The sequence below is a fragment of the Achroia grisella genome, unplaced genomic scaffold (genome assembly GCF_030625045.1).
Source record: "Achroia grisella isolate CSIRO2021 unplaced genomic scaffold, CSIRO_AGI_Agris_v1 utg402, whole genome shotgun sequence".
Taxonomy (NCBI): Eukaryota; Metazoa; Arthropoda; class Insecta; order Lepidoptera; family Pyralidae; genus Achroia; species Achroia grisella.
The window spans coordinates 1,528,261-1,541,750 of record NW_026712841.1 but is presented as its reverse complement, the minus strand read 5'-3'; the positions used below and the strand labels follow the sequence as shown (position 1 = coordinate 1,541,750).

Genomic DNA, 13,490 nt, shown 5'->3' with positions numbered 1-13,490 from the left:
TAAAGACGAGAGAAAAAAGAGTAAAAATTATGAAGCAAGTAAAATGTATAAAAAATTATCCAGGAGAAATTTTGTTGAAAGACGACGACATAAGGGCCATTTGAATGTATATTTTGAAAAACTTCTGAAAGATGCAAATGTGTAGGATGATGCTATAAAAGATGTCTCGGTAAAAAACTGTGTGAATGAGATTGGTATGGATGAAGTAAGGGAAGCACTGAAAAGTATGAAGAATGGAAAAGCTATTGGGCCAGATGTTATACCAGTAGAGGTATGGAAATTATTAGGAGAAGATGTTGAAAGTGGCTAACTTTATTCATTAATAAATTGTTCCAGGACGTGGCGATCCTTAACGAATGGTGCAATAATTATCGGGGAATAAAACTCATGTCTCACAATATAAAAGTATGGGAGAAAGTGATAGAGAAGTGATTGCGTGCAGTTTAGATTTATGCCAGACCGAACTACCATATTTGCACTTTTACCAGCTATATGAAAAATACATACGTGCTCACAAGAACCTGCACATGGTGTTTGTGGACCTGGAAAAGGCGTATGATAAAGTAGTTTATTGTTTTTGTGGTGGGACCTGACGGATAGAGGAGTGCCAGTGAAGTATGTGGAGTAAATTTGTGCTATTTACAGCCAACCTCCTACACACTTTCGGTCGGCCGCTGGCAACACCAGCGAGTTCAGTGTGGCTGTAGGCAGGGATCGGCTTTAAGCCCGTACCATTGTTGATAACAGATGCCTTAATATCGGAGATACAAGAAGAGCACCTTGGTGCATGCTATTTGCAGATGACATTGTGCTCGTTGGTGGGGAGGGAACTAAGATACACAAATGATTGGTTATATGGCAACAAAGGTTGGAACGTGATAGTTTCGTCATCATTATTTCAGCCCGGAAGACGTCTAGTGCTGAACAAAAGCCTCCCCCGAAATCTCCACGACGATGGATTGGTCCTGCGCTACTTGCATCCAACGATTTCCAGCTATCTTGACCAGTTTTTCGGTCCACCTTGTCGGAGGACTTCCCGTGTTGTGTCTTCCGGTCCGACGATTAACCTTTTTCTCAAAATTGGACCTACCTAGCTAAATAGTTTGCCTTAGTATACATAGTAATGGAAAATTTCGAATGGAGAATTCCCGATTTTTTACGGGAGCAGGTACGACATAGGCGTTTGACATGATTTTCGTCCTGTCCATGTTCAACTTAAGACCTCCTTATAAGACTTTACTATGGTCTTCCAGGGTCTCAGCATTATGATGGCTATGGGACACAGTCACCTAGATACATCAAATTAATAATTGCATTTAATAATGTCTAGTAAGACAAATTCAATATTGTCTACTAGGCACTGCTGTATCTAAACTGTGTCACCCCACCTTACATTTTCCTATTGTTATTTAACAACAATGGCACTGATCACAAAGACATCATTGAAAGTCTGTCTTCTCGTTGACAAAATGAAATTCGATTTAGTTTTTTGTGCACCATCGGGACTAATCTACGTCCATTTCCGGGGTCCCGGCTTCCTGAAAGAGAAGTTCATCATAAAGACTCTCTCGGTCTCCAAGAAGTCGGCCAGCATTTGACCTCGGAAATTCCGGTCACCGATACCAAATTGCCCAACTCTTAGCTCATCACCGCTTCTTTTGCCCAATTTTACGTTAAAGTCCCCCAAAATAATGATAAAATGAGTTTTTGTACTATATATGGCTATGGGGACTGGGGATATCCTCATACATAGCTCAAGCTTATCGCCGGAGTGTGTTGAAGTTGGAGCGTACGCTTCGATGACCTTCAACAAATACCGTTTGGTAATACTTAGCGCTACCTCTGCATCAAACGTTGTTTTAAGTGAAAGTATACAACTTTATTAATATCCATGAATCCTTTTTTTTATTTTGTTAGTGTCTGAACTTAAATGAGGGAAAAGTGGGATTTTGAGTTGTGATCAGCATTGACACAAATATAATACGTTTTTTCTTAAGAAGTATAAAATTGATTGGTTCACTATTTTGTATTGCCCAATATTTTAGAAAAATGCGATATTTAAAAAGTATTAAAAGAAAGTAGTTTTTGTTTAGTACTAATAAAGTATTAAATGCAAAGATGATTACAATATTGTAAATGGCGCCATCTAGTATTTATGGACCAAACTAAGTTGTTTGTCATAAGATAACTTCGGTCTATAAATACGGAGGTCGGTAGTTGAATAATTCTCTTTCGTTGAATAAATCATGGCATTCAGTCGACGAGCACAGAACGTGCCGCTTGTATTTTGGATACTAAAGTGAATTGTATTAGAAACGGGTTAATCCCGGATTTAGTTGGACTTGGGCGGAAACTACAAGTAGTGAAGGTGAGTGTTAATGCATTCCAAAAGGGCCTTTGAAACCTACATCCGTGTCACAAGTCACGGGGGCTACTTGGGGTTTTTCTTCCGTTGGCCGGCTTCAAAGCCTAAGTCATCATCGTAATTAGTGGATCTTACACTACCCTTGTCGACATGTTTTCGACTTTGATAACATTACTCACAAGGGACTTGTGGACAAAGAACCCAACACTACCTTGGAACAGTTAATGGCCCTCCCAGAAGTATAGTAGATTCATGGATTATAGGACTATCGAGTCGTTCCCCTCTCTTCGGACTTCAGGTAATCCCACAACATGTCTGTGCAAGCTGCTCAACTCTTCCTCCAGTTCAGTTACCTTCTTGTCAGTCTGCAGTGTTTGAACGTTATATGTTGCCAGGGCCAGTGGTCGTCGTTTGTAGTAGCCTGGTTTTATCTGGGCATTTTTCGCAAAGATTAGTCATTCCAAAACAATACATTTTTTGCGAATTTGACGTTCTTTCTGATTCTGCGTCCATATCACTATATATACTGATCTGCTCCGATTTCCGGTATCTAGCTTCACTCCTTCAAAGCTATGGCGAATTATACCGAACCATAAAGAACAAAATTAAAGCAGGATGGATAAAGTAATGGCAGGTTCGGCGATGACGTGTGACTCACGTGTTCCCTTTAAACTTAAGAAAAAAATTCTCAAAACCATGATTCGGCCCGCTGTCTTGTATGAATCAGAGTTCTGGACCGTAAAGGCAACGGATGAAAGACAACTGCATGCAACTGAAATGCGAATGTTGAGATGGATGGGTGGTGTGATAAAAATGGATAAGATAAAGAATGAATACACCAGAGCAAGTATGAAAGTGGCGCCGGTGTCGGAAATGTTGGAGAGTAATTATCTGTCGTGGTATGGGCATCTAAAGATAATATTTTAAGGAAGGTGTTACATATGAATGGTTATAAGGCCACAGGAAGGCCGAAAAAGAGATGGATGGACCGTGTGAAAGATGATATGGTAAAAAAGGAGATGACTGTAAACAGGAACGAATAAAAGAGGAGAGGAGTTACTATTATTAATTATTAAGGACTTGCCATCCCGATAGTCTATGCTTTTCGCGGTATGTTTTTTAACCAATAGATGGCTAAAAAGTTATAAAATCTCCGTTAACTTTGGAGTGATTATCATCTATTCACAACATGATTAAATTATGCAGCTGTCTCCTCAATGCGTCATCAAGACGTAAGAGGCGTCACACCGGTGCCGACACAGAATCTGTTTGGAGTGGGCGTATAACCCCGGTCACAAAAAGTCCTGTGGCATGCGGATATATCCTGAAAATGTTCGGGTATCTGTTCCACGGTGAGAATTAATGCAAGATAAAGGTAAAAAAAATTATAGTATGTAGAATGACTTTGCAAACTGTCTATCGTAGCAACTCTTAGCACATCAGTACCGGACACAACAGTCCACGTAAAATATTAAAAGAATATGGAACAATAGAAGATTGGTATAATCATAATTACATAAACAAAAACAAGATTTTTAATAAGATACTCAACGTAGTTTGTGAAGTAGCCGCAACACAAACTACGTCCCACACTGCCTCAGGGTAAATAAGAACTGATGAACAATGCTAGAAATGAGGAATTTATATTACTCGTAGTAGTACAAGGAGTAGTATCAATTTTATCATCAACATGTCAGCCCGGAAAACGTTGAATTGAACAGACTGTTGAACAAAGGCCTCCTCCAAAATTCTCAAATATCAATTTAATTATGAGGTATTGTCAAATATACAGAATATTAGCAAAGTTTCAAGATACATTAAAACCCTGTTGGTTATTAAAATATGGAGGTAGCTCTACTTTGTATTTGTTTTCCATTATAAAACGAATGAAGACTTCCGATAGTAATAATTGATGCTAATGCTAACGAATTGACGCTAGATGGTAGTATCAGAATTAAGAAATGACTAAATAGTATCGCTAGTCTACGCTAGATGGCGACTCACTCCGTATAGAATTCTATAAATTTCACTAGATGGCAGCTTTGCTATAAAATTACGGAAACAAAAACTTTATTTCGCTAGATGACACTACTATCACTGATTAAAATAAAATAGTATAGATAAATTTCACTAGATGTCAGCAAAACTAATATTTATGTATAAATGACAGTTGAAAGGAAATAATGCAATTTCTTTTCATTCGGTCTGCCATTTGCTAGATTTCAATTTAAATAGATGTTTCTTTCATTATTTTTTTGTTAGTTTTAAAATTTTCCAACTTAGCCACGTAATTTAGTTGTGAATTTTAAAAAGTTCAAATTAATGTAGAATAAAGCGATATAATAATAGAATATATGTTTCAATAATAATAACCTATTCTTTATCAGCCTTGACGTAAACTTTATAGATGTGTAAGTATTGTTAGTGCATAAATAACTGACAATTGTTTTGAACAAATGGTGATAAATATTTGGCGGGTTTGTATATTGAATGTTGTCAGATTTATTTGTGGTTAAAGTATACTAGGTAGTCATGTTAGTTAACATAGTACACTTCTATGTTAACTAACACTATCACATCAATATTCAAAGCTTCAAAACTATTAGGATAATTATCAATAATAACCTTACGACGAATTTAATTGTTGCGTATTATATACATGACTGTACCTATCAGACAGAGACACAGATTTCTCCTATCTGTATGCTGTGTACAATAATAACATTTAGACAGCATATATGTTGGAACATACCCACATTGGAACAGCAGATTTTATATATGCATGTTGGTTCTTATCTAATACAGATTTTACTTAATTATCAGTAGAAAATTAACAAAAGCTTATTAGGATAATACCACAAAATAAGTAAAATTTTAATATTATTCTAATTAATATTTATCATAAATTACTTTACAGAAAAAGTAGACTGAACAATGGATAAAGTTGCAGTTGATCCAAAACTGTTTGTTACCTGTCGTTTATGTTTGGAGGATATGGGGCTTTATCAGATAGTCCCAGTAGTACAAAAACAAATAAAATTTTGCTTTGACATTGAGGTGAGTTTTACCTATTCTTATGTGGTTTTTTATGGTGGTATTTCAAATGACAAACAAGCTAACAACCCAAGGGAAGATATGGTGGGACACAGACTGTAATACAGATTATAAATTAAAAATATCTGCACATTTTCTATTTTATTCTTGCAATCTGTCTTCCAGACTATAAGCAGATTAGTTGATTATCAAATCTCATGAGAGGTGATTCTTCAGTGAGAATTCAGCTTCAGATATTCCAGCTGATGCCAGGTTGTTGAAGTCTGGTATTTTACATCTCTTAAGATGTGCCATATGATCAGTCAATGTCAGTTGAACAGCAAGTTTTCCAACTTGATTTTATATTTTTTTATTGTTTGTGAGATTTCCTCCTTGACAGAGTTGATCCCCAGGTGCTGATGAACCTCCAAGTTACGGAAGGTTTGCTACAATATGTAGTTTTGAGCTCTCTGAATTTTATTGATGTTGGTAACACTTGCAGAACCCCACAGCTGGAGCCCATACATCTAGATTGACTTGAGGATTGTCTTGTATATGAGCAACCTATTTGTCAGTAGACAGCTTTGAGTTTCTTCCAAACAGCCATTGCATTTTTCGGTATTTGATATTAATCTCATCTCTTTTGACTTGGATGTGCTTAGACCAAGTGAGTCAACGATCAAGATGCATACTCGAAACCATCATCACAGATGGATAGTTGCCTTTTGTGAGGGTGAAAGTTATGTGGACTGATTTTGAGGCACTAAATTTAATTTTCCATTGGTTTAACCACATACCAATCTTTGTGAGAGCATTTTGTAACAGATCTGTAGCTTCTACTTGATTCTTACTACAAGTTAAGATGACCGTATCATCTGCAAAGGAATATCTGCTGTGAAGATGCTATATAGTAGTGGGCCAAGTATGGAGCCTTGTGGCCAAAATTTCGTAAAATGCTGAGGTGTACTCATTCTCCTTTACTTGGAAGATCCTTTCTCTAAGATAAGACTATTAGCCTATATAGATTATATGGTTCTTGATCTTATAGATTCTGGCCTTCATGCCAGACTTTATCAAATGCTTGTTGTACATCTATAAATGCTGTGGAGTGAAATGCTCTTTACGTTCAAACATATCTCGAACAACCTTGCACACTCTATGAACTTTCTCTATTGTCGAGTATTTCTTTCTGAAACCAAATTGGTGGTCTTGTTTTACTAATTTTTCAGAGAGACTTTGTGTCAAACGTTCTAGGAGTGCTTTCTCAAAAAGCTTTAACACCACTGGCAAAAGGCTAATTGATAGGATGTGATGTCATATGGAGAATTACCCAATTTAGGTATCTTAATAATTTGAGAGACTTGTGATATATGGTAAACTTCCTTATCATCAGTACTTATTTAAGAGTGTGATAATGGTATTATCACACCCCTTATGTCCTTAAATAATGTTAATAGTAATATAAATAATACAATATGGTATTTAATTAGGTATAGCTTGTTGGTTAACATAGGGTAAGACATGTTCAGTCTGATAGCTTCTGTGGTCTAGCAGTTCGTCACACTAATTGCTTCTGATGAGAATGGGTTTATTTTCTCACATTGTATCAATAGGTATTCATGAGTGTGAGTGTTTCTATTGATCGGAGTGTTTTATATATTGAGTGTTTTCTTTATTATATGTTTTCTATATTTATATTTACAATATATATAAATTCTATAATTTTTCTAGTAAACATAACATAAGCTCTGCTTAACTTGGGAATAGAGGGTAGTATATGAATTATCCTGTGATAGTCATATAATTAAGACATGAAGGAAAAACACTGTACCCCTTTTTATAGAGGCCTAAAAATACACAAAATCAATAAAGATTCTATTTATTGTTAAATTCTGTGGTCAAATTGAGAATAGATTAATATTGTTTATCTTGTAATATTATTTGTCTATAGTCTTTCACAATAGATCCTTAATAAAGTATAAACCGATAATTTAAATTAATTATGGTCTAATTTCAACCACTGGGCTATTTGTATAATAACTGCTCAACTCGTAAATCATTTACATAATTATAAACACATCTAAATGAAGTAAGGTAGCACAGACTGAATCATTTAGCTACTAATTAGTATTCATTTTGTAGCGTCTGCTTGTTTTTGTTTACAAAGGTTATTATGTTGTTGTCATTTATGTCAATTTATTTTTCATGGATGATAATGGAATGGTGCACACGCCTGCACTAACGGTTTACGCTGGCGGAGCACCAGTGAAGAATGATAAAATGAGGATGAAGTCAGGTCAGTTAGCCCATTGTGACAAATTCGACAAGAATTTATCACGATGGTTTCCAGGGGGAACCGCGTGGAGGTCAACCTGACTTGGTACATTGCTAGCAATAAGATCATCAGTCCATATTACTAACAATCCCCTTTCCCCCCATTTATGTCCATTATAGCACCTCATAGGAATCACTTATATATAATGACACAACAGTTTGATAATTTTGACTCTTTCTTTTGTCCTTGTGATAGCTAGTAACATATATGAAACTTTTCACTGATACTACTGATATGACTCTATGGTGTTCATGGTGACTTCGTCACTTATGCATTTATACATATGATCATCGTCACGCACGTATAAATATGATCATCGTGATTAATATGATGTATATTATTATTATTATCATCTTTTGTTTCTTAATTAGCAGTACTAGATTGCCTTATGGTCAAATTAGTACAAATACGATGAAGAATTAACAATAAAAGATTAAGATGATGATGCTACATTAATATGTTAGCAGACAACACCGTCACTTTAAAATTGTATATTTTCTGCTTTATCTGGTTCATAATTACGTTCTAAACTAAACAGTAGTTGTTGGAAGTGTTTTGTTGGTCCGTTGATTTGTATAACCAGTGGTCTATCAAATATATGTACAATTTTTTATATTTTTTATTCATTAACATCATACGGCATTAAATAAAAATAAACCTTATGACTTATTAATTACTAGCTACTCGCCCCGGTTTCGCACAGGTGTATTATTTATATAAACTTTCCTCAAGAATCACTCTTATCTATTAAAAAAACCGCTTCAAAATCCGTTGGGTAGTTTTTAAATATTTAAGCATACATAGGACAAACAGCGGCAGCGACTTTATTTTATACTATGTAATGATGATGTATATTTTTTTATCTTGTATAATTTCAGTTCTTACTAGGTGTGACTGCGGTTTCACCCGTATGAAATTTGTAGCTTATGTGTTATTCTGATGTATAAGGTATATTATTGTAAAGTTTCATTAAAATCCGTTCAATAGTTTTTGCGTGAAAAAGTAACAAGCCTTCATATTAACAAACTTTCGCGTTTATACTATTAGTAAGATAATACATTTTTAATTTTAATGAAAACAATGTGTCGTAGTACTTCCTGATCCCACCTTTTGATATATGTTTAGTAATACTAAGCGAAATTATGCTCTTATAATGCTCAAGTGTAGCACGTAACTTATGGCTGACTAGCGCGAACTGGCGCGCTAATCGAATATAATTGACATATAAAACTGAACAATAATATAGAATGATTTTTAAAGTGTATAAATATAAATATGCTATCTGGAATTATGTAATTATTTACAGAAGTATAATAATAATATAAAATTTCCATGTCTTGACATAAGGCGGAATATAAAGAATAAGAAGTTTATGGGTATCACTCTACAACACATTCCTCGCAAATTGGTATAAGTTTCATTTCATTTTATAAGACAACCTTATGGCCCCTGATTTGTGGTTTACCCGCAATTCAGTATAATGGGTATAAGGAATGTTTACTTTTTGCACTGCACTACCGTCTGTCCTATATCATCGTCGACATCATCATTACTCTCATCCACAACGACAATAGTTAAAACTAAGTATGTATATAAACAATCGGATCTGAGACTAATCTTATCTATCAGGTAGGCGTCGGCCTCTAACCTCTCCATAAGCCATTTATCATCGCCAGTTACCTATCTGGCATCTGTTTTACAATGAAATGGCTCTCTTATTAATTCCGTCATTAAAGAAAGACTGCTTATTTTGGGAAAAACATTATATATTTTTTTGGATATTCTGAATTGAACAACGATTGAATGTTCAGTCTTGCGCAGATTTAATTTTATGTTCACTCATAGTAAAACTTGGTTACCAGTAGCTACTACAATGTGAGTTTTATTATTTCAGGTAGCACCCTTTGACGGATTACCACAATTGATATGTAAGAAATGTGAAGCTGTTTTGAGTACTTTCTACAAAGTAAAGAATTCCTTTCTAGAAAAACAAAATTCTTTAAAAGTTAAAGTACTCTTGAGAAATGTAAGTAAAATTCTGTTGGATTCATGCATATGCATAATTGAACATTTATCTAGAACATTTATGTGTAATTAAACTATTTATAGGAAAAGGATGCATCTGTACAAGAAACGTCGTCGCAAGAGACGCCATTACAAGGTAGTAACACTATTTCTTCGAAAAGTCAAGAGGAGAAGATTTCACAAAGTCCAGGCATTAATTTAAAACCCGTAAAAGAAGTAGAAAATACAGCACTCTCTAAGCCACAGAAACGAAAGAGAAGTTACACAGTATCTTCTGCCAGTAATTCCGTAAATGGCGTAGATTCAGATGACTCTAATTCAAAGATCTGTAAGCCACAAAAAGAGTTGAATAATATTGATTCGACCTTTTTGAACAAACATTATAAGAAAAGATTTGTGTGCAAATTTTGTTCTTCATCTTATTCCAAGAAATTATTTGTTTTAAAACATTCATTAACATGTCACTCTAAAGTAAAAAAAAAGTATCCAGAGATGTTCAAATATTTTTGTGTAGTAACATTAAATAAGATTAATGATCATCGTAATGGAGCAAATACAAATAAAATACAATATAGCCGCAGTAAATTTATACAACAAGAAAATGACATCAATTATTACGTCATATATACTGCTAATAATTTTTCTAATTGTATTAACAGCTCGGATTCTGAATCAGATAATGAAGTTTATGTAAAGCGTAAAAATAGAAGACCACTTAGATTACTCTCAAGAAGCGAATCAAATGAAACTGTAGTCATACCCAATAAATCTGCTGATAACAGTTCGTCATCCGATTTTGAGGACGAAAAAAATAAGATTTCTAATTCAAAGAATTGTACAGAAGCATGTATCAATATAGATTCTGAAACTTCAGAAAGTAAATCAGAATGCAGTAATGTTGTTTCTAATATTATTAATAGGAAACAAAGTGATGATTATAAAGTAATACAGAATATTATAGAAATATGTTATAATAAATATACACAAAGAGTTACGCAAAATAGTAAAAAATCTGAATTAAAATCCCAACTACAACATAAAATTTTAAGTATAGGACGTAAAATAATAAATAAACAAGGATTAAATTGTACTGGAATATTAAGATTTCTGGAGCATCAAAATCTAGATATATCTTGGCTACCAAAAGGATCAGCCACGACTTATGCTAGAATTTTAACAAAAATGAAAGAAATTCAGAAGGATAATGATGTTGATTTTGGTTGGGTGAATGAAGCTAATGAAATGACAGTTGAATCTTCAAAACTTCAAACTACGCCACCTCCACTTATCCCAATAACCACGACAAAGAGTTCGGTACAACAATCTGAAGATCAAGTTTGTTTAACAACACAAGTAGGAAATCAAGCCATTTTGTATACAACAAATTCTGATATTGAAGGCAATTCAACCAGTAAGTTACTCAACGCTAGTCCTGTTGCTAATCCAAAACAATTACCGAAGAAAATAACAGCTGTTGATAATAAAGCAAATGTGAATGTAATAGAGAACGTACGAAATGAGAATAAAGATGATAATATTTATATAGAATTAGACGATGAAATACCTGAGGATAATTTGTGCATGCCTGTGATTACGTCTACAACATCACTAGCTTTCAAAGAAGATAATAAATTGGACAAATCTGCTTTAAATAATTCAGAATCTAATATATCATCAAATAATAATTATAAACAAACGTCGGCACCTAGAATAAAGGTAAAGCCAGTATCAGAATTGATGCCTACCAATGTAACACATAATACTCAACAAAACATAGTGGGAAATATATCTTGGCACTTGAACGAGAATTTTCAAAATTGTACCAATCAAAACGTTGGGAATGTTAAACCTTATGAGAACATTGATAATGTTTATCTTTTAAATGTAGTAAATGCACAGACTGTGAATATAGCTCAGCCTGTTTCTATGTTACAAATGCCAAATACAAATATATCGCCGACAGAAAATGCTTTTGATGACAGGTTCAAAAATATTAATGACTATATTATTTTGGATACAGTCGAAATGCCTAATACAAAAACAGATTCTCCTTTTATATATTTTAAAAATTTACTTCAAATGCATAATATTTTGCTATTAGATTCAAGAGATGAAATAAATCAACATTTTAGTTGTTTAATAAAATTTAAAGTAGTTTTTAAACAAGAAAATGTAAAACCAGTTGTTTTATGCTTGTCGTTGCATTGTTTAGAAAATATTTTTTATATTGACATAAAAGATGGTGGCCGAATGCACATTGATATGGTTAGAATATCTGCTAATTGGCAATGGGAGATAATTAAAATATATCAAGGAGATGTTGTTAAGAAAATTTTATTGAACTCTCAAAAAATTAGTGCTGAAATGCACGAAACAACTAAGAGATTTTTGTGTCTCTTAAAGTCTATTAATTTAAAAAAAGATTTATCATGAAGAGTATTTATTGTTTGTATAATGCTGTTAAGATATTCTTCTTAACACTTTTTATTTCGTTGTAAAATATTTCAGATCATTCGCTGGATAACTGCATTTCAATACAATCCGTGATTCGATGGTTTTTAAATACCTTATTTTATGGAAATATTCTGAGAAGTATTTATAAAGCAGATCGGCTTTTCTTTTAATCGTTAACTGATTAATGCTGAAACCAGTAGTAACTTTGGCATGAAAAGATGCCAATATTTAAGATTATTACAAAGTTATAATTCACTCACTCACACACACACTCGTGTTATCACGAGTTATGTCTACTAATAATTAATAAAAAACTAAGTACATTCAAAACATACGTACATGCATGCATAAAAAAATTAACTTGAATGAAAGAAACCTAACTGAAAGTGTAAACATTGCCTGTAGACATGAACAGCACATGTGACTAGGGTCATGAAGTTATACCATACAAGGGGTATCGCATGATTTCACGGCTTGCGAAGTTGCTTGACGACAGAAATAGGTTTTTCATATACATATATATATGAATAACCTATTATATATTACATTACTTATATATACATGCAGAGTATAGGACTTTGTATAAATTATTTATTTCAAAATCTATAAGTGAAGTGAAGTTATAATACTCTTGTATACAACACATCTTGTATGTAGTTAGTATGAGATATAGAGTAGTACAAGATAATTATAGTATACTTTTAGCAAATATTGTTGACGTTAGCATACATTAATATGTAGCGGCGGCCTTACATATTGCGAGCAGCAGGTCTTTGCGACGCCCTTTGTCCTTCGTGAAAAGTATGTGATGCGAATTAGTTGATTCCAACGCTATTCTATACTTATGGATGAGAACTCGATTACCCCAGTGATTTTGCATAATGCCTTATTTTAGATTTGTTTTTCCATTTTATTTTATTTGTATATATTTTAGTGTTGGTAATTTTGTTCATTTGCGATTAAATGTCTAAATCGGGAAGTTTTTGCAGCTTTCATTAGGCAAAATGTGACTCACTGGTTGTTAAAACCTTACTTTAGTTGTTACGCGAGTCCCCGGGCGATTTCCCTGTCCGCCACTGTATATATGTACATATACATGAACACAGCTACACCACATAATAAAACAATTAAAAACCGATATACTACTAAAGAATATTTGCTAAAAAGGACTGCTCAGCGTATTGCTGCAGCCGAAGCTAGGAGCTGATTCTCAGCGGAGGCCTTAGGGTAAATAAGCCAGCGACATCAAGGAAAATTTTTGTGTAATAAAATTTAGTG

At 33.8% G+C, this 13,490-nt stretch overlaps 1 protein-coding gene across 2 annotated transcripts; it reads left to right on the top strand.

Moving 5' to 3' along the window:
- The first annotated feature begins 4,552 nt into the window (after positions 1-4,552).
- Positions 4,553-12,461, top strand: LOC131844334 (uncharacterized). 2 transcript variants are annotated; one of them, XM_059193192.1, is made up of 4 exons: positions 4,553-4,776; positions 5,283-5,422; positions 9,628-9,759; positions 9,843-12,461. In XM_059193192.1, the coding sequence occupies exons 2-4, from the start codon at positions 5,300-5,302 to the stop codon at positions 12,189-12,191; spliced, it is 2,604 nt and encodes an 867-aa protein (XP_059049175.1). In that variant the 5' UTR covers positions 4,553-4,776; positions 5,283-5,299; the 3' UTR covers positions 12,192-12,461. The 2 variants fall into 2 exon arrangements, with proteins under 2 accessions (XP_059049175.1, XP_059049176.1); XM_059193193.1 differs by having other exon boundaries at positions 4,553-4,842.
- The last annotated feature ends 1,029 nt before the right edge of the window (positions 12,462-13,490 follow it).